The 27,316-nt window shown below is 45.8% G+C and overlaps 1 protein-coding gene across 8 annotated transcripts in view; it reads left to right on the top strand.

Moving 5' to 3' along the window:
- klc1a (kinesin light chain 1a) overlaps positions 1 to 27,316 on the top strand; it is a 185,082-nt gene that overhangs the window by 66,172 nt on the left and 91,594 nt on the right. For all 8 annotated transcript variants that reach the window (XM_070879308.1, XM_070879309.1, XM_070879307.1 and 5 more), the window contains exon 4: positions 6,876 to 6,954. In XM_070879308.1, coding sequence (XP_070735409.1) covers positions 6,876 to 6,954 — 79 coding nt within the window. The remainder of the gene's footprint in view (positions 1 to 6,875; positions 6,955 to 27,316) is intronic.

Below are 27,316 nucleotides of genomic sequence, written 5' to 3'. Positions count from 1 at the left end.
GAGTAGTAAGGACTTCATCTAACTCCCTTTTGAATATATTTAGTGAATTGGCCTCAACTACTTTCTGTGGTAGAGAATTCCACAGGTTCACCACTCTCTGGGTGAAGAAGTTTCTCCTCATCTCGGTCCTAAATGGCTTACCCCTTATCCTCAGACTGTGACCCCTGGTTCTGGACTTCCCAAACATTGGGAACATTCTTCCTGCATCTAACCTGTCTAAACCCGTCAGAATTTTAAACGTTTCCATGAGGTCCCCTCTCATTCTTCTGAACTCCAGTGAATACAAGCCCAGTTGATCCAGTCTTTCTTGATAGGTCAGTCTCGCCATCCCGGGAATCAGTCTGGTGAATCTTCGCTGCACTCCCTCAATAGCAAGAATGTCCTTCCTCAAGTTAGGAGACCAAAACTGTACACAATACTCCAGGTGTGGCCTCACCAAGGCCCTGTACAACTGTAGCAACACCTCCCTGCCCCTGTATTCAAATCCCCTCGCTATGAAGGCCAACATTCCATTTGCTTTCTTAACCGCCTGCTGTACCTGCATGCTAACCTTCAATGACTGATGTATCATGACACCCAGGTCTCGTTGCACCTTCCCTTTTCCTAATCTGTCACCATTCAGATAATAGTCTGTCTCTCTGTTTTTACCACCAAAGTGGATAACCTCACATTTATCCACATTATACTTCATCTGCCATGCATTTGCCCACTCACCTAACCTATCCAAGTCACTCTGCAGCCTAATAGCATCCTCCTCGCAGCTCACACTGCCACCCAACTTAGTGTCATCCGCAAATTTGGAGATACTGCATTTAATCCCCTCGTCTAAATCATTAATGTACAATGTAAACAGCTGGGGCCCCAGCACAGAACCTTGCGGCACCCCACTAGTCACTGCTTGCCATTCTGAAAAGTACCCGTTTACTCCTACTCTTTGCTTCCTGTCTGACAACCAGTTCTCAATCCACGTCAGCACACTACCCCCAATCCCATGTGCTTTAACTTTGCACATTAATCTCTTGTGTGGGACCTTGTCGAAAGCCTTCTGAAAGTCCAAATATACCACATCAACTGGTTCTCCTTTGTCCACTTTACTGGAAACATCCTCAAAAAATTCCAGAAGATTTGTCAAGCATGATTTCCCTTTCACAAATCCATGCTGACTTGGACCTATCATGTCACCATTTTCCAGATGCACTGCTATGACATCCTTAATAATTGATTCCATCATTTTACCCACTACTGAGGTCAGGCTGACTGGTCTATAATTTCCTGTTTTCTCTCTCCCTCCTTTTTTAAAAAGTGGGGTTACATTGGCTACCCTCCACTCCATAGGAACTGATCCAGAGTCAATGGAATGTTGGAAAATGACTGTTAATGCATCCACTATTTCCAAGGCCACCTCATTAAGTACTCCGGGATGCAGTCCATCAGGCCCTGGGGATTTATCGGCCTTCAATTCCATCAATTTCCCCAACACAATTTCCTAACTAATAAAGATTTCCCTCAGTTCCCCCTCCTTACTAGACCCTCTGACCCCTTTTATATCCGGAAGGTTGTTTGTATCCTCCTTAGTGAATACCGAACCAAAGTACTTGTTCAATTTGTCTGCCATTTCTTTGTTCCCCGTTATGACTTCCCCTGATTCTGACTGCAGGGGACCTACGTTTGCCTTTACTAACCTTTTTCTCTTTACATACCTATAGAAACTTTTGCAATCCGCCTTAATGTTCCCTGCAAGCTTCTTCTCGTACTCCATTTTCCCTGCCCTAATCAAACCCTTTGTCCTCCTCTGCTGAGTTCTAAATTTCTCCCAGTCCCCAGGTTCGCTGCTATTTCTGGCCAATTTGTATGCCACTTCCTTGGCTTTAATACTATCCCTGATTTCCCTAGATAGCCACGGTTGAGCCACCTTCACTTTTTTATTTTTACGCCAGACAGGAATGTACAATTGTTGTAATTCATCCATGCGGTCTCTAAATGTCTGCCATTGCCCATCCACAGTCAACCCCCTAAGTATCATTCGCCAATCTATCCTAGCCAATTCACGCCTCATACCTTCAAAGTTACCCTTCTTTAAGTTCTGGACCATGGTCTCTGAATTAACTGTTTCATTCTCCATCCTAATGCAGAATTCCACCATATTATGGTCACTCTTCCCCAAGGGGCCTCGCACAATGAGATTGCTAATTAATCCTCTCTCATTACACAACACCCTATCTAAGATGGCCTCCCCCCTAGTTGGTTCCTCAACATATTGGTCTAGAAAACCATCCCTTATGCACTCCAGGAAATCCTCCTCCACCATATTGCTTCCAGTTTGGCTAGCCCAATCTATGTGCATATTAAAGTCACCCATTATAACTGCTACACCTTTATTGCATGCACCCCTAATTTCCTGTTTGATGCCCTCCCCAACATCCCTATTACTGTTTGGAGGTCTGTACACAACTCCTACTAACGTTTTTTGCCCTTTGGTGTTCTGCAGCTCTACCCATATAGATTCCACACCATCCAAGCTAATGTCTTTCCTAACTATTGCATTAATCTCCTCTTTAACCAGCAATGCTACCCTACCTCCTTTTCCTTTTATTCTATCCTTCCTGAATGTTGAATACCCCTGAATGTTGAATTCCCAGCCCTGATCATCCTGGAGCCACGTCTCCGTAATCCCAATCACATCATATTTGTTAACATCTATTTGCACAATTAATTCATCCACCTTAATGCGAATACTCCTTGCATTAAGACACACAGCCTTCAGGCTTGTTTTTTTAACACCCTTTGTCCTTTTAGAATTTTGCTGTACAGTGGCCCTTTTTGTTCTTTGCCTTGGGTTTCTCTGCTCTCCACTTTTCCTCATCTCCTTTCTGTCTTTTGCTTTTGCCTCCTTTTTGTTTCCCTCTGTCTCCCTGCATTGGTTCCCATCCCCCTGCCATATTAGTTTAAATCCTCCCCAACAGCACTAGCAAACACTCCCCCTAGGACGTTGGTTCCGGTCCTGCCCAGGTGCAGACCGTCCGGTTTGTACTGGTCCCACCTTCCCCAGAACCGGTCCCAATGCCCCAGGAATTTGAATCCCTCCCTGCTGCACCACTGCTCAAGCCACGTATTCATCTGCGCTATCCTGCGATTCCTACTCTGACTATCACGTGGCACTGGTAGCAATCCCGAGATTACTACTTTTGAGGTCCTACTTTTTAATTTAGCTCCTAGCTCCTTAAATTCGTTTCGTAGGACCTCATCCCTTTTTTTACCTATGTTGTTGGTACCAATGTGCACCACGACAACTGGCTGTTCTCCCTCCCATTTCAGAAGTCCTTGAATGTGCAACTCCATGTTTGAATTCCTCCAATCCGGTTTACACCCCTGCCACAGTACTGAAACGGCTCTCAACAAAGTCACAAATGACATCCTTTGTCATTGTGACAAAGGTAAACTATCCCTCCTTGTCCTTCTTGACCTGTCTGCAGCCTTTGAAATGGTTGACCACTCCATCTTCCTCCAACACCTCTCCACCATTGCCCAGCTGGATGGCACTGCACTTGCCTGGTTCCATTCTTATCTACCTAATCGTAGCCAGAACTTCACCTGCAATGGCTTCTCTTCCCACTCCCACATTGTTACCTCTGGGGTCCTCCAAGGATCTATCCTTGGCCCCCTCATATTTCTCATCTATATGCTGCCCCTTGGTGACATCATCCACACTTTATGCTGATGACACCGAGCTCTACCTCACCACAATGTTTTTTGACCCCTCCACGGTCTCTAAATTGACACACTGCTTAACTGACATCCAGTATTGGATGAGCAGACATTTTCTCCAATTAAATATCGAGAAGACTGAAACCATTGTCTTTGGGCCCTGCCACAAACTCTGTTCCCTAACCACCGACTGCATCCCTCTCCCTAGCATCTTTCTGAGGCTGAACTAGACTGTTCGCAACCTTGGTGTCATATTTGACCTTAAAATGAGCTTCTGACCACATATCCGTGACGTAACTAAGACTGCCTATTTCCATCTCTGTAATACTGCCCGTCACCACCCTTGCCTCAGCTCATTTGCTGCTGAAACTCTCATCCATGCCTTTGTTAACTCTAGACTTGACTATTTCAATGCACTCCTGGCTGGCCTCCCACATTCTACCCTATGTAAATTTGAAGTAATCCAAAACTCCTTTGGCCGTATCCTAACTCGCACCAAGTCCTGTTCACCCATCACCCTTGTGCTTGTTGACCTATATTGGTTCCCCAGTTAAACAACACCTCGATTTCAAAATTCTCTTCCTTGTTTTCAAATCCCTTCATGGCCTTGTCCCTCCCTAACTCTGTAATCTCCTTCAGCCCCACAACATCCCGAGATATCTGCACTCCTCAAATTCTGCCCTTTTGAGCACCCCAGATTATAATCGCTGAACTATCGGTGGCCGTGCCTTCAGCTCCCTGGGCCCTAAGCCCTAGAACTCCCTCCCTAAATCTCTCGACCTCTCTTTCCTACCTTAAGATGCTCCATAAAACCTACCTCTTTGACTAAGCTTTTGGTCACCTGACCAAATTTCTTATGTGGCTCAGTGTCAAGTTTCTGTCTTGCAACACTCCTGTGACGCGCTAAGGGATGTTTTACTACATTAAAGGCGCAATATAAATACAGATTGCTGTTGTTGTTGCTCCTCCAATTCTGGTCCTTTTATCATCACACTGCTTCCCCTGTCTGCTCCAGTTTTGGTGACTGACCTTTCTTGACCCCATAATCTGGAAGGTTCTCCCTAAACTCATCTGCATTGCTGCCTATGGCACCCCTCTTTCAAAAGGCTCCTGAAATCCTACCCTCCTTGCCAATGCTGTTCAGTCACTTATCCTAACTTTTGTACGCTCAGCATATTTTCTTGTTTCTGTAACCACTTTGCTAAAGAAAGGAGAAATAAAATTAAAAGGAAATAAATTTGGTGAATATCTTTTTTTTTAATGTGCCATTGCCTGCTGTTAATTTCCCCCTACTGAAAATTAATTCATGTTGATATTTTAGAATGTCTATAAGCTATCAAAGTTCAAAGGGTTTTGCAAATCTCTACTATTATTGACCAATAGAGAGATTATTTGCATTGATCGTGATCTATTTGCTCTTAACTAATGTCATGCATTCTACATTGAAAACTCTTTGGTTGAGGGAATGAGTCATATATATTCAGTCATTCATTGTCGTAATGTAAGGCTGATACATATTCATGATGGTATACAACAGTATCCAAAATGGTTGATTTAGTAATATTACTTGAACAATAATTGGGGCAGTTACTGAGGTTGCTACTGGCAAAATGGATTCAGCCAAAAAGCTTCACTCATCACTATCTCTTGTAAACAGCTATGATACTGATGAAATACCTGAAATTACACATACTATTCATTAACCTCAGATTTATTTTACTTTTGTTTTAAGTGGGAGAAGAGAATTTAGTTTTAGCCAAAGAAAAACATTGAATATATCAGTATAGCTGGGCTTAACTTTTAATTGCAGGAACTACACAAAACATTTAATGTCCAGAGTTTAGTTAATCATTTGGAAAGACATGGATTAATTAAGAATAGTCAGCATGGATTTGTTAAGGGAAGGTCGTGTCTGACTAACTTGATTTAATTTTTCGAGGAGGTAACCAGGAGGGTCGATGAGGGCAGTGCGTATGATGTTAGTATATATGGATTTTAGCAAAGCTTTTGATAAGGTCCTACATGACAGACTGGTCACGAAAGTAAAAGCGCATGGGATCCAGGGCAAAATGGCAAGTTGGATCCAAAATTGTCTCAGAGACGGGAAGCAAAGGGTAATGGTCGATGGGTGTTTTTGTGTCTGGAAGGCTGTATCTAGCGGGGTTCTACAGGACTCAGTGCTGGGTCCTTTTGCTTTTTGTGGTATATATCAATGACTTGGACTTGAATGTTGGGGTACGACTAAGAAGTTTGCAGATGACACTAAAATAAGCTGTGAGGTTGATAATGAAGAAGAAAGCTGTGGATTGCAGGAAGATATCAATGCACTGGCCAAGTGGACGGAACAGTGGCAGATGGAATTCAATCCGGATAAGTGTGACGTAATGCATTTGGGGAGGTCTAACAATGTAATGGAGTTTGAGGAACAAAGGGACCTTGGAGTGCATGTCCACAGATCTCTAAAGGTAGCAGGCCAGGTAAATAAGGTGGTTAAGAAAGCATATGGAATACTTGCCTTTTATTAGTCGAGGCATGGAATACAAGAGCAAAGGAGGTTATGCTTGAACTATATAAAACACTGGTTAGGCTGCAGCTGGAGTAGCATGTGCAGTTCTGGTCACGACATTACAGGAAAGATGTGATTGCACTGGAAAGGGTGCACAGGAGATTTACAAGAATGTTGCCTGGACTGGAGAATTTTGGCTATGAGGAGAGATTGGAGATGCTGGGTCTGTTTTCCTTGGAACAGAGGAGGCTGAGGGGCGACCTGATTGAGGTGTATAAAATTATGAGGGGCCTGGATAGAGTGGATAGGAAGGACCTGTTTCCCTTGGCAGAGGGGTCAACAACCAGGGGACATAGATTTAAATAATGGGGGGAGGTTTAGAGGAGATTTATGGGGAAATTACTGAGGGTCTGGAACTCACTGCCTGAAAGGTTGGTAGAGGCAGAAACCTTCAACACATTTAAAAAAAAAATACTTGGATGTGCACTTGAAGTGCCGTAACCTGCGGGGCTATGGACCAAGAGCTGGAAAATGGGATTAGGCTGGATAGCTCTTGGTCGACCGGCGCGGACACGATGGGCCGAAATGGCCTCCTTCCGTGCTGTAAATATCTATGACTTCTATGACTCTATAGCTAAAGTATACTTTTTTATAAATCGTACAGGAGGACAAGGACACTGATTCATCGAAAGAACCTCTGGATGACCTTTTTCCAAATGATGAAGATGAACCAGGACAGGGAAGTAAGTGTTCAGAAAGATCGAGAGAGGGGCATTTGCATCTTAGTACTGTTGAATAATTTTGCAATGATATTGGTGGGCTTTTTTTTTAATACTGCAAATTTAACTTTTCTTAATCGCATTGTAACAAGTAGACCGTGTGATAATGCTATAAATCGCCTGATATTTTGACATTTCAGTATAAGTACATACATCAGATTTATTTTGATTCAACTGTGATAGGCAAAGCATGCAGCAAGGAATGGACATGAGTAATTTGTTTTAGGACTTTTCAGATTTTTTTTCCAGAGATGATTCAGAATAACCTATTTGATGTTTAGGACTAGTTTTCACAACTAAAGTATTTGGCAAATTGTAGTTTATCTTGTATTATCCGTTGAAGATGTCACAGTGATGATGCCCAAGTTGCACTAGAAATGTCCTGACACACACACAAAATAATTCCATTTGTCTTGAAGTCTTACACCAGATGGAATACGTAGAATATTAGGTGATGTTTTTGTTTGATCAGTTGGATATCTGACTCGTATGGAAACCCATATTTCCCCAAACCAACCAGATGATTTGCAAATTGTGCCAAGGGACTGGACGGTAGACAACATAGAAACATAGAAAATAGGTGCAGGAGTAGGCCATTCGGCCCTTCGAGCCTGCACCACCATTCAATAAGATCATGGCTGATCATTCACCTCAGTACCCATTTCCTGCTTTCTCTCCATACTCCTTGATCCCTTTAGCCGTAAGGGCCATATCTAACTCCCTCTAACACCACACAAGTGCCAGGCAATGACTATCTAAAACAATCAAGAGTCCAACCATCGCCCCTTGACAGACAACGGCATTACCATCGCTGAATACTCCACCATCAACATCCTGGGGGTCACCATTGACCGGAAACTTAACTGGACCAGCCACATAAATACTGTGGCAACAAGAGCAGGTCAGAGGCTGGGTATTCTGCGGCGAGTGTCTCACCTCGTGACTCGCCAAAGCTTTCCACCATCTACAAGGCACAAGTCAGGAGTGTGATGGAATACAACGTAACACTTCTATTCAAGAATGGAGAGAAGGATAAATTGAGTAATTATAGGCTAGTTAGTCTCTTTCTCCATAGTGGCCATATTTTGGTCAGACAAATTTAGGGGCATTCAGCTGTATGCAAAGATGTTGCTGGATCTTAACCATCAAAAACCATGAAACTAGTACAAGGAACTGATGTGCTAGTCGTGTGCTGCAGTTTGAGGTACGAGCTATATTCCTTCCTCTATTATACACCTACATTTTTGTAACAGCCCCCCCCCCCCACCTCCATTCGACATCTTCTTGATTGTCTTCTGAATACCCATACAATATATATGTATTGCCTTTACCTATATAAATCAGTCAATTTAAAAAAAAAAAATCTCTGCTGAAATGGTCAAACTTGCCTTTAGCGAATCTGTGCTGACTGTTAATTATTTCATGCATTTCTAAATGCTCACTAATTTGATCTCTGATTATGGATTCTAAGAGTTTGTCCAAAATTTGCATTTTCGGCTTATTGCCGCCTCTGTTTTTGCCCTATTTCTGTTTTCGCCCCGGAGGGGCGGTAATGGCAGCGATAAGCTCTTCCGGGCCAGTGGCCAGCTTCCGGCGCCCCGCCAGGATTTTCAGGGCCGGTTTCGGCGAGGTGCGGTGCATTACCACCCGGAAGAGACGAGCCGGTGTCCAACGCCCCTGGTTGTGACACCGGCTCAATTTTTGGCCCACCCGATCCATAGAGCGCCATGCTGGGACTGCCTGTGAAAGCGGGTGGTCCGTGCTGTAGTAATGTAAGTGCGATTGCATTTTATTTTTATTTTTTGCAATTTATGTTGTGGTGGCATGAGTTTATTTGGGAATGTTTTTGGTTTTTTTTCAGGTTTTTTTTTCTTTCCAGGCCCCTCAGTGCGCTCCAAGACCAGCTGTTTAGCTCGGGATCTTCACATGCTCAGCTGACCTAGTGCCCTAAGAGAGGTGTGCAGCTCCTCATCACACTCCGGGCACAGCTGCTGAATTTTGCTGGCTGAGGTGCAAACTGTTCCCGGGCGCAAACGTTGCCACCCCACCACCATTACCACTCCGAAATGAACAAAGCCAAAAATCCAGCCCATGGTCTACAGTTACTCAGTTTATCCTTCTCTCCCTTCTGAAACAGAGGTGTTACTCTGCACTTGAATGATACAATTTGCAAATCTAAGGAGCATTAAAAATGAGCTTAGAGGCTTCTTTCCATATTATAAGAAGAACATGATTGCACTAGAGAGGGTACAGAGGAGATTTATTAGGATGCTGCCTGGAATGGAGAATCTTAGTTATGAGGACAGATTGGATAGGCTGGGTTTGTTCTCATTGGAACAGAGGAGATTGAGAGGAGACCCTGAATCAGGTGTACAAAATATTGAGGGGCCTGGACATGGTGGATAGTGGATTTCCAGTGGTGGGAGGGGTTTATTATGAGGGGGCATAGTTTTAAGGTGGTTGGTGGAAGGATTAGAGGGGATTTGAGGGGGGGGGGGGGGCTTCTTTATGCAGAGGCTTGTGGGGATCTGGAACTCGCTGCCTGGAAGAGTGGTGGATGCAGAAACCCTCACCACTTTTAAGAGATGGTTGGATGGGCACTTAAAGTGCAGTAACCTGCAGGGTTACGGACCTAGAGCTGGTAATTGGGATTAGACTGGATGACCTTTTGTTCGACGGAGCAGATACAATGATAAGTACTGCAGGGAATAGAATACGGCCAGGGTGATCTCCTGGACTAGTTTCGATCACCTGGATGGGTCGGAGAGAAATTTTCCCAGATTTTTTTTTCCCTAAATTGGCCTGGGTTTTTATCTGGTTTTCACATGGCTTCGTAGAATGTTTCAGTATAAGGGGTGTCGCAGTTGTGGTGAGGCGGACTGGTTGGGCTGGGTGCTCTTTGCCTTTCTGTCATTGTTCATGGTGTTATATATGTGGACTTGTATTTACTCTGTACAGCCACCAGAGGGCTCATTCCCCAGAGTCTCAAGGGATCCCATAATCCCTTGGGAGCAGAGTTATTTAAAAAGGCTCAAAAGGTTGGAGAGGCACTCTGGAGATCTGCAATAAAAGACTACGGTCTCACGTTACTTTGAGCTCACAGTATTCAGTCTGACTCTTTCTCCATACACAACAACTGGCGACGAGATACAGATAGCGAACCCAAAGATGCAGAGAACAGTGGGCATCCTGGAGAAATTTTCGGAGGGAGATGATTGGGAAACTTTTGTGAAGCGACTCGACCAATACTTCATGGCCAACACTTCGTGGCCAACGAGCTAGATGGGGAAGAGAGCGCTGCCAAACGAAGGGCGATCCTCCTCACCATCTGTGGGGCACCAACATATGGCCTTATGAAGAATCTACGCTCTCCAGTGAAACCCACGGAGAAATCGTACACTGGTCCAAGAGCATTTGAACCCGCAGGAAAGTGTTCTGATGGCGTGGTACCGGTTCTACACCTACAAAAGGTCTGAAGGCCAGGAAGTGGCGAGTTATGTCGCTGAGCTAAGACGCCTTGCAGGGCATTGTGAATTTGAAGGACATTTGGAGCACATGCTCAGAGACTTTTTCGTACTTGGCATTGGCCACGAGACCATACTTCACAAACTTTTGACTGTAGAGACTCCAACCTTGAGTAAGGCCATAGCGATAGCCCAGGCGTTCATTGCCACCAGTGACACTACTAAGCAAATCTCTCAGCACACCAGTGCTGCTACAAGTACTGTGAACAAAGTAATGTTGTTTTCGAGTCGTAACGTACAGGGCAGGTCACACATACCTGCAGCTACATGTCCGCAGATTTGAGTCCACCATCAAGGGTGATGAATGCAAGGCCATTAACACCTTGTTGGCGCTGTGGGGGTGATTATCGTTTCCATTCATGCCGATTCAAAGGATACGTTTGAAAAGGCTGTGGAACAATGGGACACCTCCAACGAGTGTGCAGGCGAGCTGCTAAGCCTGTTAAACCTGCAAACCACCATGTTGCAGAGGAGGATCACGACGAAACAGAGCCTCAGATAGTGGAGGCAGAGGTACATGGGGTACACACATTCGCCACGAGTTATCCCCCGATAATACTGAATGTTGAACTAAATGGACTCCCGGTGTCAATGGAGCTGGACACTGGCGCAAGCCAGTCCATCATGGGCAAAAAGACTTTCGAAAGGTTGTGGTGCAACTAGGCCTCAAGGCCAGTCTTAACTCCAATTTGCACGAAACTAAGAACATACAGAAAATAAATGATTCCTGTAATCAGCAGTGCTACCGGAAAAGTCTCCTACGATGGAGCGGTGCACAAGCTACCACCCTGGGTGGTACTGGGCGATGGTCCCACGCTGCTTGGCAGGAGCTGGCTGGGAAAGATCTGCTGGAACTGGGATGACATCCTAGCGCTATCGCCCGCTGACGACATTCATGTGCCCAGGTCTAAAACAAATTTCCTTCGCTGTTCGAACCAGGCATCGGGAAATTCCAAGGCGCAAAAGTGCAGATCCACCCAATTCCGGGGGCCCGACCCATCCATCACAAGGCAAGAGCTGTACTGTGCATGATGAGAGAAAGGGTAGAGATCGAGCTAGACCGGCTGCAACGAGAGGGCATCATTTCACCGATCGAGTTCAGCGAGTGGGCCAGTCCTATTGTCCCAGTACTCAAGGGAGATGGCACTGTCAGAATCTGTGGCGATTACAAAGTAATGATCAATTGTTTCTCCCTGCAGGACCAATACCCACTACCAAAGGCCGACGACCTCTTTGCAATGCTGGCTTGAGGAAAGACGTTCACGAAGCTGGATTTGACTTCAGCCTACATGACGTAGGAACTGGAGGAATCATCGAAGGCCCTCACCTGCATCAACATGCACAAAGGTCTTTTTGTTTATAACAGTTGCCCCTTTGGAATCCGATCAGCGGCGGCGATATTCCAGAGAAACATGGAAAGTTTACTGAAGTCGGTCCCGCACACCATGGTCTTCCAGGATGACATCTTGGTCACAGGTCAGTACACAGTCGAGCATCTGCAGAATCTGGAGGAGGTTCTCAGTCGACTCAACCGCGTGGGGCTCAGGTTAAAACGCTTGAAGTGCGTTTTCCTGGTGCCTGAAGTGGAGTTCCTGGGAAGGAGGATTGCGGCGGATGGCATCAGGCCCACCAACGCGAAGACGGAGGCAATCGAGAACGCACCAAGGTCACAGAACGTGATGGAGCTGCGGTCTTTTCTGGGACTCTTGAACTACTTTGGTAACTTCTTACCGGGTCTCAGCACTCTGCTAGAACCACTACATGTCTTACTACGAAAAGAGGGGCGAATGGGTTTGGGGCAAAAGCCAAGAAAATGTCTTTGTAAAAGCGAGAAAATTGTTATGCTCAAACAAATTGCTTGTGTTGTATGATCCATGTAAGCATTTGGTACTAGCATGTGATGCGTCGTCATATGGCGTCGGGTGCGTATTGCAACAAGCTAATGATTTCTGGAAACTGCAACCGGTTGCTTATGCATCCAGGAGTCTGTCTAAGGCTGAGAGAGCCGACAGTATGATTGAAAAAGAAGCGTTAACGTGTGTCTATGGGGTAAAGAAAATGCATCAATACCTATTTGGGCTAAAATTCGAATTGGAAACTGACTATAAGCCACTTATATCCCCGTTTTCCGAGAGTAATGGGATAACGCATCAGCCCGCATCCAGAGATGGGCGTTCACGTTGTCCGCATACAACTACGCCATCCACCACAGGCCAGGCACAGAAAACTGCGCCGATGCTCTCAGTAGGCTGCCATTGCCCACCACGGGGGTGGAAATGGCACAGCCCGCAGATCTAGCCATGGCTATGGAAGCATTTGAGAGTGAGCAATCACCTGTCACTGCCCGGCAGATCAAAACCTGGACAAGCCAGGACCCCTTATTATCTCGAGTCAAAAGCTGAGTGCTTCACAGGAACTGGTCCAGTGTCCCAGTGGAAATGCAGGAAGAGATAAAGCGGTTCCAGCAGCGCAAAATGAAATGTCTATACAGGTAGACTGCTTTCTGTGGGGCAATCGAGTAGTGGTCCCCAAGAAGGGCAGAGACACCTTCATCAATGACCTCCACAATACCCACCCAGGCATCGTAATGATGAAAGCGATAGCCAGATCCCATGTGTGGTGGCCCGGTATTGATGCAGACTTAGAGTCCCGCGTTCACAGATGTAATACATGCTTGCAGTTAAGCAATGTACCCAGGGAGGCGCCGCTAAGTTTTATGGTCTTCGCCCTCCAAACCATGGTCTAGGATATACGTCGACTATGCAGGCCTGTTCATGGGTGAAATGTTCGTTGTGGTTGTAGATGCGTACTCCAAGTGGATTGAATGTGAGATAATGTCGGCCAACACGTCCACTGCCACGTCTGAAAGCCTGCGGGCCATGTTTGCCACACACGGCTTACCCGATGTCCTGGTGAGCGACAACGGGCTATGTTTTACCAGTGCTGAGTTCAAAGAATTCATGACCCGTAACAGGATCAAACAAATCACATCCGCCCCGTTTAAACCAGCGTCCAATGGTCAGGCAGAGAGAGCAGTGCAAACCATCAAGCAAGGCTTGAAGAGGGGAACTGAAAGCTCACTGCAGACTCGCCTATCCCGAGTCCTGCTTAGCTGCCGCACGAGACCCCACTCACTCACTGGGATCCCACCTGCTGAACTGCTCATAAAAAGAGCACTCAAGACTAGGCTGTCGTTAATTCACCCTGATCTACATGAACAGGTATGGAGCAGGTGGCTTCAACAATGTGCATACCATGATAGTGCAAATGTGTGACGTGAAATTGAAATCAGTGATCCTGTATTTGTTTTAAATTATGGACAAGGTCCCAAGTGGCTTCCTGGCACTGTCGTGGCCAAAGAGGGGAGCAGGGTGTTTCAGTTCAAACTTTCAAATGGACTCATTCACCGGAAACACTTGGACCAAATCAAACTCAGATTCACGGACTACCCTAAGCAATCCACCTTGGACCCTAACTTTTTTGATCTCTCAATACACACACTGGCGGCAACCGACACCACGGTTGACCACGAAGCAGAACCCATCATCCATAGCAGCCCTGCAGGGCCCAACATATCAGGCAGCCCAGCAAGGCCAGCTGCACAGCAGCCCAGCTAGGGCCCAACAAATAATTCAACAACACCAGCTTTCACACCGAGACGATCAACCAGGGCAAGAAGGGCCCCAGATCAACTCACATTGTAAATAGTTACGCCATTGACTTTGGGGGAGAATATTTTTATATATGTGAACTTGTATTTACTCTGTACAGCCACCAGAGGGCTCATTCCCCAGAGTCTCAAGAGATCCCATAATCCCTTGGGAGCAGAGTTATTTAAGAAGGCTTCACAGGTTGGAGAGGCACTCTGGAGACCTGCAATAAAAGACTACGGTCTCACGTTACTTTGAGCTCACAGTATTCAGTCTGACTCTTTCTCCATACACAACACATAGGTTTATATGTAACCTTTATGGCTGCTGACCAAGGGCCGTGTGGCTCTTTGTCGGCCAGCGCGGACACGATGGGCCAAAATGGCCTCCTTCTGCACTGTAATCTTCTATGTTTCTATAACTAGGGTGCATTCTATGAGGAAGAATAAATCTTTGGAAATTGCATAGAATCTACAGCACAGAAAGAGCCTATTCAGCCTTATGCTGTTTATACTCCTCATGAGCCTCTCATTTTAATTACCTCTTCCAACCATCCCCCCATATTCCTCTTTCTTTCTCCATGCATTGCATCCCGTAAATGTGTCCGTGCTATCTGTTTCAACCACTCCACAATCTTGCCGCTCTGTGTAAATAAATTTCTGCTAAATTCTTTCTTTCATCTGGGCACAAATGGAAATAATTTCTCCACGTCCACCCTATCGAATCTCCCTTTAGTCTTTTTTCCAGAGGAAAAAACCCCCAAAGCCCCAGTCTTAATCTTTCATGATAGTTTGATAGTTGCCTTCTCTCAATTCTGGTTACATGCTTGTAAATCTTTTCTTCACTTTCTCCAGTGCTTCAATATCCTTTTTGTAATATGGGGCCCAAGCTTCGACCGACCCATAGAACAGCGCATCTCTGAGAAGCCGCCGACTTTCTAGAACGAAAAGCGCGCCTAATATTTACCTCGGTATTCTTCACCATGATCAGGCCTGCTTTGGATTCGGTGCAGCGCAGCACAAGCTGTGGGGGGTGGAGCCAGGTCCCAGCGCTGAAAACAGTGCCGGGACCTCTGCACATGCGTGCGAGAGTGTGCGCGCATGTGCAGTAGCTCCAGGCCGCCGAGGCTGCGTGGGAGGAGCCTGAAGCATGCCACCCCTAACCCTGGCCGAATGGACTCACTGGGGCGGCGAAGATCGAACTCGGGCCTCCCTCTCCGGCTCCCCCCCCCTGCCCCATTCAGGTCTGCTCCGGCTCTTCCCCCTCCCCCCAACTGTTCTGCTCCGCTCCAGCTCTCGCCCCGCCCCCCCGTTCAGGTCTGCTCCGGCTCTCTCTCCTCCACCCCAGCCCCCCAGTTCAGGTCCGCTCTGGCTTCTCTTCCCCCGTTCAGGTCTGCTCTGGCTCCCCCCCCCCCCCCCCCGGGTCTAGTCCGCTCCCCCCTCCCTCCATGTCCTCGGCGGGGCCTGCCCGCCCGGCATCTTGCTGGGGCAGGCCCTGCCCGAAGTCTTCAGCCAAGCTTCCTCTCGTCAGCTGGGCCCGTTCAGCCTCCCCCCCTCCCTCCTCTCCTTCCCAACCCCCCCGTCCCTTCCTCTCCTCCCCCCCCCCTCCTCCTCTCCCTCCCTCCCCCTCTCCCCTCCCTCTCCTCCCCCCCCTCTCCTCCCCCCTCTCCCCTCCCTCTCCCCCTCCCTCTCCTTCCCCCCCTCTCTCACTCCTACCCCCCTCCCTCCCTCTCCTACCCCCCTCCCTCCCTCTCCTACCCCCCTCCCTCCCTCCTTCCTTCCTCTCCCCCCTCCTCTCCCCCCTCCTCTCCCCCCTCCTCTCCCCCCTCCTCTCCCCCCTCCTCTCCCCCCTCCTCTCCCCCCTCCTCTCCCCCCTCCTCTCCCCCCTCCTCTCCCCCCTCCTCTCCCCCCTCCTCTCCCCCCTCCTCTCCCCCCTCCCCTAACTCCCCTCTCTCCCCTCCCTCCCCCCCCCCCTCCACTCCTTGCTGTCAGAAACAAAGAGAGAGACTGACAGAGACAGAGAGAGAGACACTGGTCGGGGTCGGGGGGGGGGGGGGGGCATCCCAGCACGCTGATAGAGGGCTACCGGTGCTACAGTTGGTGAGTCGAAACAATTTTTTATTTATTGATTTAAAAACATTTTTTTTGATTGATTTATTGATTTATATATCATTTATCATTGATGAATGGCTCTTTTATTTGTAAAAGTGATGTGTTTCATGTTTGTAAACTTCCCTCCCCACCCCACCCCCCCCCCATCTCTCATTCCCTTTGCCTGGTTTCGAAGTGTAGGCAAAGTTTTTCTGAGCGTACAAAAATCTACACTTACTCCATTCTGAGTTAGTTTGGAGTAAGTTTTCGCTGCCTAAACTTGCAAAAACAGGCGTAAGTGGCTTGACACGCCTCCTTTTGAAGAAAAAAAATCTATTCTAAAATGAAACTGTTCTAACTCACTAGAACTGGAGCAAACTAAATGCCGAGAATTGTAATTTCTAAGATACTCCATTCTAAACTAGTTGCTCAAAAAAATAGGAGCAACTCAGGCCGAAACTTGACCCCATGGAAGCCAGAATAGTGCACAGTACTCCCAAGTGTTGTATAACCAAGGTTCTATATAAATTATCTCCCTGCTTTTGTGCTCTACTCCTCTAGAAATGAACCCTAGCACTTTGTTGCACTCTTGTGTCCTTATCAGTTTGCATTGCCACTTCAAGCAACTTGTGTATCTGTATTCCCAAATCTCTGCTCCTCTTCCTTTCCAAGGAATATATAACCACCTTATTTCTCGTGTCAAAATGAATTTAATTTGCCTTGATCCACTCACTCCACAAGCCTGTTGATGTTTTCTTATATTTTGGTGCATTCCTTCACATTATTTAGCTATATCCCCAATTTGGTATTGTCTGCAGATTTTGACACCATACCTGTAAATCCTGAATCCAAATCATTTATGTATATGGTAAAAAAACACAGTTGTCCCAGCACAGATCCCTGTGGCCACCACTTGCCACTTTCTGCTCGTCTGAGAATTTTCCCTTAACTACTACTACTCTGTTTTCTGAGTTGTAGTCATCATTCAATCCATCCTGCTACCTGATCCCTGACTCCACATGCCCTCACCATTGTCATGTGTTTGTTAAGTCGCATCTTATCAAAGGCCTTCTGAAAGTCCATGCATATCATATCCACTGTATTGCCTTTGCCTACTCTTTCTGTTGTTTATTCAAAGAACATTAAGAACTAGGAGCAGGCATAGGCCATACGGCCCCTCGAGCCTGCTCCATCGTTCAATAAGACCATGGCTGATCTTTGACCTCAACTCCACTTTCCCGCCCGATCTCCATATAGAATCATAGAATGGTTGCAGCACAGAAGGCGGCCATTTGGCCCGTCAAGCACTTCAGCTAGTCCCACTCCCCCGCCCTTTTCCCGTAGCCTTGAAAAAAGATTTCCCTCAGGTATTTATGCAATTCCCTTTTGAAAGCCACGATTGAGTCTGCCTCCACCACCTTTTCAGGCAGCGCATTCCAGATCCTAACCAATTGCTGTGTAAAATAGTTTTTCCTCATGTCGCCTTTTGGTTCTTCTGCCAATCAACTTAAATCTGTGTCCTCTGGTTCTCAACCCTTCCGCCAATGGGAACAGTTTCTTTCTATCTACTCTGTCTAGACCCCTCATGATTTTGAACACTTCTATCAGATCTCCTCTGAACCTTCTTTACTCCAAGAACAACAACTCCAGCTTCTCCAGTCTATTCACGTAACTGAAGTCCCACATCCCTGTACCCATTCTTGTAAATCTTTTCTGCACCCTCTCTAAGGCCTTCACGTCCTTCCTAAACTGTGGTGAGGCCGAACCAGTGTTTTATAAAGGTGGTTCATAACTTCCTTGCTTTTGTGCTCTATGCCTTTATTTATGAAGCCCAGGAATCCTGTATGCTTTTTTTTAGTCGCTTTCTCAACTTGCTCTGACACCTTCAATGATTTGTGTGCACATACCTCCAGGTCTCTCTGTTCATGCACCTGCTTTAGAATTGTACCCTTCAGTTTATATTTCTTCTCGTCATTCTTCCCACCAAAATGCATCACTTCTCACTTTTTTTGTGAAATTTCATCTGCCACTTGTCAGCTCATTCCACCCGTGAGTCTATCTTCTTGAAGTCTCTCATTATCTTCCTCACTGTTCACTATACTTCCAAGTTTTGTGTCATCTGCCAATTTTAAAATTGTGCCCTGAACATGCAAGTCTAAGTCATTAATATATATCAAGAAAAGCAGTGGTCCCAGTACCGACCCCTGGGGAACACCACTACTGTTTCCTGTCACTTAGCCAATTTCATATCCATGCTGCCACTGTCCCTTTTATTCCATGAGCTTTAACTTTGCTGGGAAGCCTATTATGTGGCACTTTATCAAATGCCTTTTGGAAATCCATGTACACCACATCAACCGCATTGCCCTCCTCAAAAAAACTCAATCAAGTTAGTTAAACATGATTTGCCTTTAGCAAATCCATGTTGACTTTCCTTAATTAATCCACACTTGTCCAAGTGACTGTTAATTTTGTCCCAGATTATCATTTCGAAAAGCTTCCCCACTACCAAGGTTAGACTGACTGGCATGTCATTGCTGGGTTTATCCTTGCACCCTATTTTGAGCAAGGGTGTAACATTTGCAATTCTCCAGTCCTTTGGCACTAGCCCCGTACCCAAGGAGGATTGGAAGATTATGGCCAGTACCTCTGCAATATCCCTTGATTCTACTCTAATCCAAAGATCTATCTCAGCCTTGAATATACTCCCGATTCAGCATCAACAGCCCTTTGGGGCAGAGAATTTCAAAGTTTCACAACCCTCAGAGATGAAATTCCTCAACATCTCAGTCTTAAATAGCTGACCTCTTATCCTAAGACTATGCCCCCTAGTTCTAGACACTCCAGCCAGGGGAAACAACCTCTCAGCATCTACCTTGTCAATCCCCCTCAGAATCTTAGGTTTCAATGAGCTCACTTCTCATTCTTCTAAACGCCAGAGAGTATAGGCCCAATCTACTTAATCTCTCCCCATAGGACAACCCTCTCATCCCAGGAATTAAGCTAGTGAACCTTTGTTGTACCGCCTCTAAGGCAAGTATATCCTTCTTCAAATAAGGAGACCAAAACTGTGCACAGTACTCCAATCTCACCAAAGCCCTGTACAATTGTAGCATGACTTCTTTACTCTTGTACTCCAACCACCTTTCAATAAAGGTCAACATGCCATTTGCTTTTCTTATTGCTTGCTATGCCTGCATGCTAACTCTGTGTTTCCTGCATGACAATATTTAATAGTTTCTCACCATTTAAAACATTGTTTTTTAATTCTTCCTCGCAAAGGACGACTAAAAAAATAATAGAGAGGATAGATTGAGAGTAAACTAGCAAGAAATATAAAAACAGACAAGAGCTTCTACAGGTATATAAAAAGGAAGAGAATAGCTAAAGTAAACGTTGGTCCCTTAGAGGATGCGATTGGGGAATTAATAATGAGAAACAGGGAAATAGCAGAGACTTTGAACAAATATTGTGTATCTATTTTCACGGTAGAAGACACTAAAAGCACCTCAATAATAGATAATCAAGGGGCTATAGGGAGGGGGAGAGCCTAAAACAATTACTATCATGAGAGAAAAAGTACTAGGCAAACTAATAGGACTAAAGGTGGACAAGTCCCCTGGACCTGAGGGCCTGCATCCTAGGGTCTTAAAAGAAATGGCTGCAGAGATAGTGGATGCATTGGTTGTAATCTACCAAAATTCCCTGGATTCTGAAGAGGTCCCAGCAGATTGAAAAACTGCAAATGTAACACCCCTATTCAAGAAAGGAGGGAGACAGAAAGCACAAAACTATAGACCAGTTAGCCTAATATTTGTCATTGGGGAAAATGCTGGAGTCCATTATTAAGGAAGTAGTAGCAGGACATTTAGAAAATCATAATACAATCATGTTTGACAAATTTGCAAGAATTCTTTGAGGATGTAACAAGCAGGGTGGATAAAAGGGAAACAATAGATGTAGTGTATTTGGATTACCAGAAGGCATTCAATAATGTGCTCAAGATAAGAGCTCACAGGGTTGGCGGTAATATATTGGTATGGATAGAGGATCAGCTAACTCATCATCATAGGCAGTCCCTCGAAATTGAGGAAGACTTGCTTCCACTCTAAAAGTGAGTTCTTAGGTGACTGAACAGTCCAATATGGGAATTACAGTCTCTGTCACAGGTGGGACAGACAGTCGTTGAAGGAAAGGGTGGGTGGGACTGGTTTGCCACAAGCTCTTTCCGCTGCCTGTGCTTCTTTTCAGAAAACAGAGTCGGGATAAATGGGTCATTTTCAGGTTGGCAAACTAACTAATGGAGTGCCACAGGATCAGTGCTGGGGTCTTAGCTACTTACAATCTATATTAATGACTTGGATGAAGGGACCAAGTGTAATGTAGCCAAATTTGCTGCTGATACAAAGATAGGTGGGAAAGCAAGTTGTGAAGAGGACATAAAGAATCTGCAAAAGGATATAGACAAGCTAAGTGAGTGGGCAAAAATTTGGCAGATGGAGTATAATGTGAGGAAATGTGAGGTTATCCACATTGGTAAGAAGAATAAAAATGCAAATTATTATTTAAATGGAGAGACACTACAAAATGCTATGGTACAGAAGTATCTGGTGGTCCTTGTGCATGAAACACAAAAAGTTAGCATGCAGGTACAGCAACTAATTAGGAAGGCAAATGAAATGTTGACCTTTATTGCAAGTGGGATGGAGTATAAAAGTATTGAAGTCTTGCTACAACTGTACAGGGCGTTGGCGAGACCACACCCTGGAGTACTGCGTACAGTTTTGGTCATATTTAAGGAGGGATATACTTGCATTAGAGACAGTTCAGAGAAGGTTCAGTCAGTTGATTCCTGAGATGAAGGGGTTGACTTATGAAGAAAGGTTGGGCAGGTTGGGCCTATACTCATTAAAGTTTAGAAGAATGAGAGGTGATCTTATTGAAACATAAGATTTTGAAGGGGCTTAACGGGGTAGATGCAGAGAGGATGTTTCCCCTCATGCGGGAATCTAGAATTAGGGGCCATAGTTTCAGAATAAGGGGTCACCCATTTAAAACTGAGATGAGGACGAATTTCTTAGAAACATAGAAAATAGGTGCAGGAGTAGGCCATTCGGCCCTTCGAGCCTGCACCGCCATTCAATGAGTTCATGGCTGAACATGCAACTTCAATACCCCATTCCTGCTTTCTCGCCATACCCCTTGTAGTAAGGACTACATCTAACTCCCTCCTGAATACATGTAGTGAACTGGCCTCAACAACTCTCCGTGGCAGAGAATCCCACAGGCTCACCACTCCCTGGGTGAAGAAGCCTCTCCTCATCTCGGTCCCAAATGGCCCACCCCCCATCCTTAGACTGTGACCCCCGGCTCTGGACCTCCCCAACATTAATAAGAACATAAGAATTAGGAACAGGAGTAGGCCATCTAGCCCCTCGAGCCTGCTCCGCCACCCAACAAGATCACGGCTGGTCTGGCCATGGACTCAGCTCCACTTACCCGCCCGCTCCCCATAACCCTTAATTCCCTTATTCTTCTCTGAGGGTCGTGAATCTTTGGAATTCTCTACCCCATAGAGCTATGGGGGCTGGGTCATTGAATATATGTATGGTAGCGATAGACAGATTTTTGAACGACAGGGGGTTATGGGGAGCGGGCAGGAAATTGGAGTTAAGGCCAAGATCAGATCAGCCATGATCTTATTGGAGGGGCCAAATGGCCTACTCCTGTTCCGATTTCTTATGTTCTTATGTTTCTTATTGCCCACTCACTTAACCACTTATCCTTTAGCAGGCTCTTTGTGTCCTTCTCACAGCTTACATTCCCACCTAGCTGTATCGTCTTGTAAACTTGGAAACATTACCCTCAGTCCCTTCATCTACATCATTAATATAGATTGTAAATCGCTGAGGTCCAAGCACTGATCCTTGCAGCATTCCACTAGTTGTAGCCCGTCAACCGAAAAATGACCCGCTTCTCCCGACTCTGTTATCTGTCCGTTAACCAATCCTCTCTCGATGCTAATATATTACCCCCAACTCCAAGAGCCTTTATTTTGCAACCTTTTATGTGGCACCTTATTGAATGCCTTTTGGAAAACTACATCCAATGTTACCTGCTAATTACATCTTGAAAAAATTCTAATAAATTTGTTAAACACAATTTCCCTTTCCTAAAACCTAATCACATTATGAGTTTCTAAGGGCCCAAGTTTCCACATGATTTGCGCCTGATTTTTAGTAGCAACTGGTGGAGAACGGACTATCTTAGAAATCGCAATTATCCACATTTTTTTTTCTGCAGTTCTAGTCAGGTAGAACAGTTCTACTTTGGAACAGAATTTTTTCTTCAAAAGGGGGCGTGTCCGGCCACTGACGCCTGATTTCAAAGTTTCCACAGTGAAAATGTACTCCAAACTAAGTTAGAATGGAGCAAGTGAAGATTTTTGTAGAACTGAAAATACCTGTTCTACACATTAAAAAATCAGGCGCAGGTTACAAAGTAGGCGTCCAGAACGAGGTGGGGGGGGGGAAGGGAAGTCATTAAATTCGACAATAAATCCTTATTTATACTTCTACAAATATTATACAAATAAATCCAACCTGAATAAACATTTATAAGCAAAGAAAAGATTAAATAAACCATCTTCCTACCTGTGTGAAAGTGCTTCAGGCACGGAGAATTCTGCAGTCAGCCTGAGGCGCCCGTTCTTTCCCGCGGGGGGGAGGGGAGAGGAGGCGCCCGTTCTTTCCCGCCGGGGGGGGGGGGGGAGAGAGAGAGAGGCACCCGTTCTTCCCGCGGGGGGGGGGGTAGGAGGCGCCTGTTCTTCCCGCGGGATGGGAGGGGAGAGGAGGCGCCCGTTCTTTCCCGCGGGGGGGGGGGGTAGGAGGCGCCCGTTCTGCCCGCGGGGTGGGAGGGGAGAGGAGGCGCCCGTTCTTTCCCGCGGGGGGGGGGGGGAGGCGCCCGTTTTTCCCGCGGGGGGGAGGGGGAGGAGACAGTGAGAAGGCTGCAGTGAGATGTGCTGATGGCAATGTGCTTTTATTAAAAAAATGTTAAAAAATTAAACAGCTACAAAGAACTACAAAAATGGCCGAGTGCCAATGTTTTTTTCACACTGAGCATGCGCGAACGCTCCAACGCGCACGCGCAGCGTTGCCGGCAGGAAAAAAAACTAATTTAAATAGTACCCGGCCCCTCCCACTTACAAAATCGGCGCGAGTGTAGGCTCCGCCCCCCTGGGTGCCGCGCCAGGCAGACAAGGAGCTGCAGAACGCTCCAAAATCGCGATTTTTTTTTAGGCGCAAAAAACGGGCGCCCAGCTCGGAGGGGCGCCCGTTTTTTATCGTGTGGAAACTTGGGCCCATTGTGTCCTGTTACCACTTCCTTAATAATGGATTCCTAATAGAAAAATACATTAAAGTTGGTTAAACATGACCTTCCATTTAGAAATCCATGCTGACTTTAAATTATACTCTTCGTCTCTAGTTTTGTTATCTCATCTTTCAGCACCGATTGTTGTATCTTTTTTTCCACTGATAAGCTAACTGGCCTATAGTTACCTGGATTAGTTTTATCACCTTTTTGAAAATAGAAATTACATTTGCTGTCATTCAGTTCTCTGGCACTAGTTGTTTTTCTATCTTTTTTATATGGATATTAATGCTTTTACTATCCCTCCCTCGCTTCTTAAGAAATCCATCTGGACCCTGAGTTTTGTCTTCCTTAAGTTGGGCTAGTTTGTCTAGTATCTCCTTTCTTTCTATCAACTGTTGTAATATCCTTTTTGATTTCTTCTACCAGTGTAATTTTCTCTTTTATAAGCCTCTTCAGTAAAAATTAAGGCAAAGTGTCAATTCAGTACCCCATCATTTTAGTATCATCTCCTATGAGTTTATTTTGTTCATCCCTTAATCGCCCTATCCTCGACATAATTCTCCTTTTGTTAGTTAAGTACCTATTTTACAATTTATTTTTATAATCTGTTTTATATCATATTTCCTCTTTCCAGTTGTCCTCCTAATTTCATCATATTCCCTTTTGTCATCATCTCGTTTGTTGTTTATATACTTTGCGTATGCTTTTTTTCTTCAGATTCAATTTTATCCTCACCTCTTTATTTATCCATGGCGCTTCGTACTTGGCTTTTTTTAGTGGAATATATTTCTTCTGAACCCTATCAATCTCTCATTTAAATATTGCCCCTTGTAATACATCTTTGTCAATATTTTTCTCCCATGTATCTCCCTTAGTTCTATCCTCAATCCCTCATAGTCTCCATTATCCCTGTTACAGGTTGTACCTCTGCAGTCCGGGACACACTAATCCGGAAACACGTGTGGTTCGGCTGAGGGAGCTGCTCACAGGCTTCCAGCACATGCACATAGGAGCCTGGGGGCTGTTGACAGAAAAGTGATTCCTCTATTGTCTTGTAATATAGTCAGTCCAATATTATTGGAATGTAGTTTTCAATATGGTCCATGCATTGATTTTGCTTTGTCTTTGAAATGTAATAGTCTGGATGTTAATGATGCAAAGGTTTCATATTGGGAGCAATGTTTTATACAGAAATTGCTTGGATTTGAATGAGAATCACTTGCTTTCACTTTGAACTCAGCTTTTCATCTTTTCTAGTATAAACAGTGCTATGTATGGAGGAAGAGTCAGACTGAACACTGTGAGCTCAAAGTAACGTGTGTGGCCTTAGTCTTTTATTGCATGTCTCCAGAGTGCCTCTTCAACCTATGAGGCCTCCTTAAATACCTGTGCTGCCAGGGGATTATGGGATCCTTTGGGACACCAGGGGATGGGCCCTCTGGTGACTGTACAGAGTAAATATAAGTTTACATATATAACAACACCCCCCCCCCCCACACCCACACCCAAAGTCTGGGGTCCTTCTTGCCCTGGTTGATCGTCTCAGTGTGAAAGCTGGTATTGTTGAATCATTTGTTGGGCCCTCGCTTGGCTGCTGTGCAGTTGCCTTGCTGGGCTGCCTGGTGTGTTGGGTCCTACTAGGCTGCTGTGGATGATGGGTTCTGCTTTGTGGTCAACTGTGGTGTCGGTTGCCACTGGTGTGTATGTTGGAGGATCAAAAAAGGTAGGGTCCAAGGTGGGTTGCTCAAGGTAGTCCGTGAATCTGAGTTTGATTTGGTCCAAGTGATTCCGGTGAATGAATCCATTTGAAAGTTTGACCCAAAACACCCTGCTCCCCTCTTTAGCCACGACAGTGCCGGGAAGCCACTTGGGACCTTGTCCATAATTCAATACAAATACAGGATTATTGATTTCAATCTCGCGTGATACATTTGTGCTATCATGGTATGTACTTTATTGAAGCCGCCTGCTTCATGTAGATCAGGGTGAACTAACGAGAGCCTTGTCTTAAGTGCTCTTTTCATGAGCAGTTCAGCAGGTCGGACCCCAGTGAGCGAGTGGGGTCTCGTGCGATAGCTAAGCAGGACTCGGGATAGGCGAGTCTGCAGTGAGCCTTCTGTTACCCTCTTCAAGCCTTGCTTGATGGTTTGCACTGCTCCCAATGCCTGACCATTGGACGCTGGTTTAAACGGGGCAGATGTGACATGTTTGATCCCGTTATGGGTCATGAATTCTTTGAACTCAGCACTGGTAAAACATGGCCCTTTGTCGCTCACCAGGACATCGGGTCGGCCGTGTGTGGCAAACATGGCCCGCAGGCTTTCAGTAGAGGCAGCGGACATGCTAGCCAACATTATCTCACATTCAATCTGTTGTGTATGGAGAAAGAGTCAGGCTGAACACTGTGAGCTCAAAGTATAGTGTGACCTTAGTCTTTTATTGCAGGTCTCCAGAGTGCCTCACCAACCTGTGAGGACTCCTTAAATACCTGTGCTCCCAAGGGATTATGGGATCTCTTGGGACTCCAGGGGATGAGCTTTCTGGTGGCTGTACAAAGTAAATACAAGACCACATATATAACACAATCCACTTGGAGTACGCGTCTACAACCACCAGGAACATTTTACCCAAGAATGGACCTGCATAGTCGACGTGTACCCTGGACCACTGTTTGGAGTGCCAAGACCATAAACTTAGCGGCGCCTCCGTAGGTACATTGCTTAACTGCGAGCATGTATTACATCTGTGAACGCAGGACTCTTAAATCCACATCGAGACCGGGCCACCACACGTGGGATCTGGCTATCGCTTTCATCATTACGATGCCTGGGTGGGTACTGTGGAGGTCATTGATGAAGGTGTCTCTGCCCTTCTTGGGAACCACTACTCGGTTGCCACACAGAAGGCAGTCTGCCTGTATCGACATTTCATCTTTGCGCCGCTGGAACAGCTTTATCTCTTCCTGCATTTCCACTGGGACACTGGACCAGCTCCCGTGAAGCACACAGCTTTTGACTAGGGATAATAAGGGATCCTGGCACGTCCAGATTTTGATCTGCCAGGCAGTGATGGGTGATTGCTCCCTCTCAAATGCTTTCATAACCATGGCTAAATTTGCGGGCTGCGTCATTTCCACCCCTGTGGTGGGCAATGGCAGGATACTGAGAGCATCGGCGCAGTTTTCTGTGCCTGGCCTGTGGCGGATGGCGTAGTTGTATACGGACAACGTGAGCGCCCATCTCTGGATGCGGGCTGATGCGTTGGTATTTATCCCTTTACTCTCAGAAAACAGGGATATTAGTGGCTTATGGTCAGTTTCCAATTCGAATTTTAACCCAAACAGGTATTGATGCATTTTCTTTACCTCATAGACACGCTAACGTTTCTTTCTCAATCATGCTGTAGGCTCTCTCAGCTTTAGACAGACTCCTGGATGCATAAGCAACCGGTTGCAGTTTCCCGAAATCATTAGCTTGTTGCAATATACACCTGACGCCATATGACGACGCATCACATGCCAGTACCAAATGCTTACATGGATCATAGAATTCAAGCAATTTGTTTGAGCATAACAATTTTCTCGCTTTTACAAAGGCATTTTCTTGGCTTTTGCCTCAAACGCATTCGTCCCCTTTTCGTAGTAAGACATGCAATGGTTCTAACAGTGTGCTGAGATCTGGTAAGAAGT

This window comes from Pristiophorus japonicus, chromosome 4 (genome assembly GCF_044704955.1).
Source record: "Pristiophorus japonicus isolate sPriJap1 chromosome 4, sPriJap1.hap1, whole genome shotgun sequence".
Lineage (NCBI taxonomy): Eukaryota > Metazoa > Chordata > Chondrichthyes > Pristiophoridae > Pristiophorus > Pristiophorus japonicus.
Note: the sequence above shows the minus strand (reverse complement) of the source record. Positions and strands in the feature narration are given on the sequence as shown.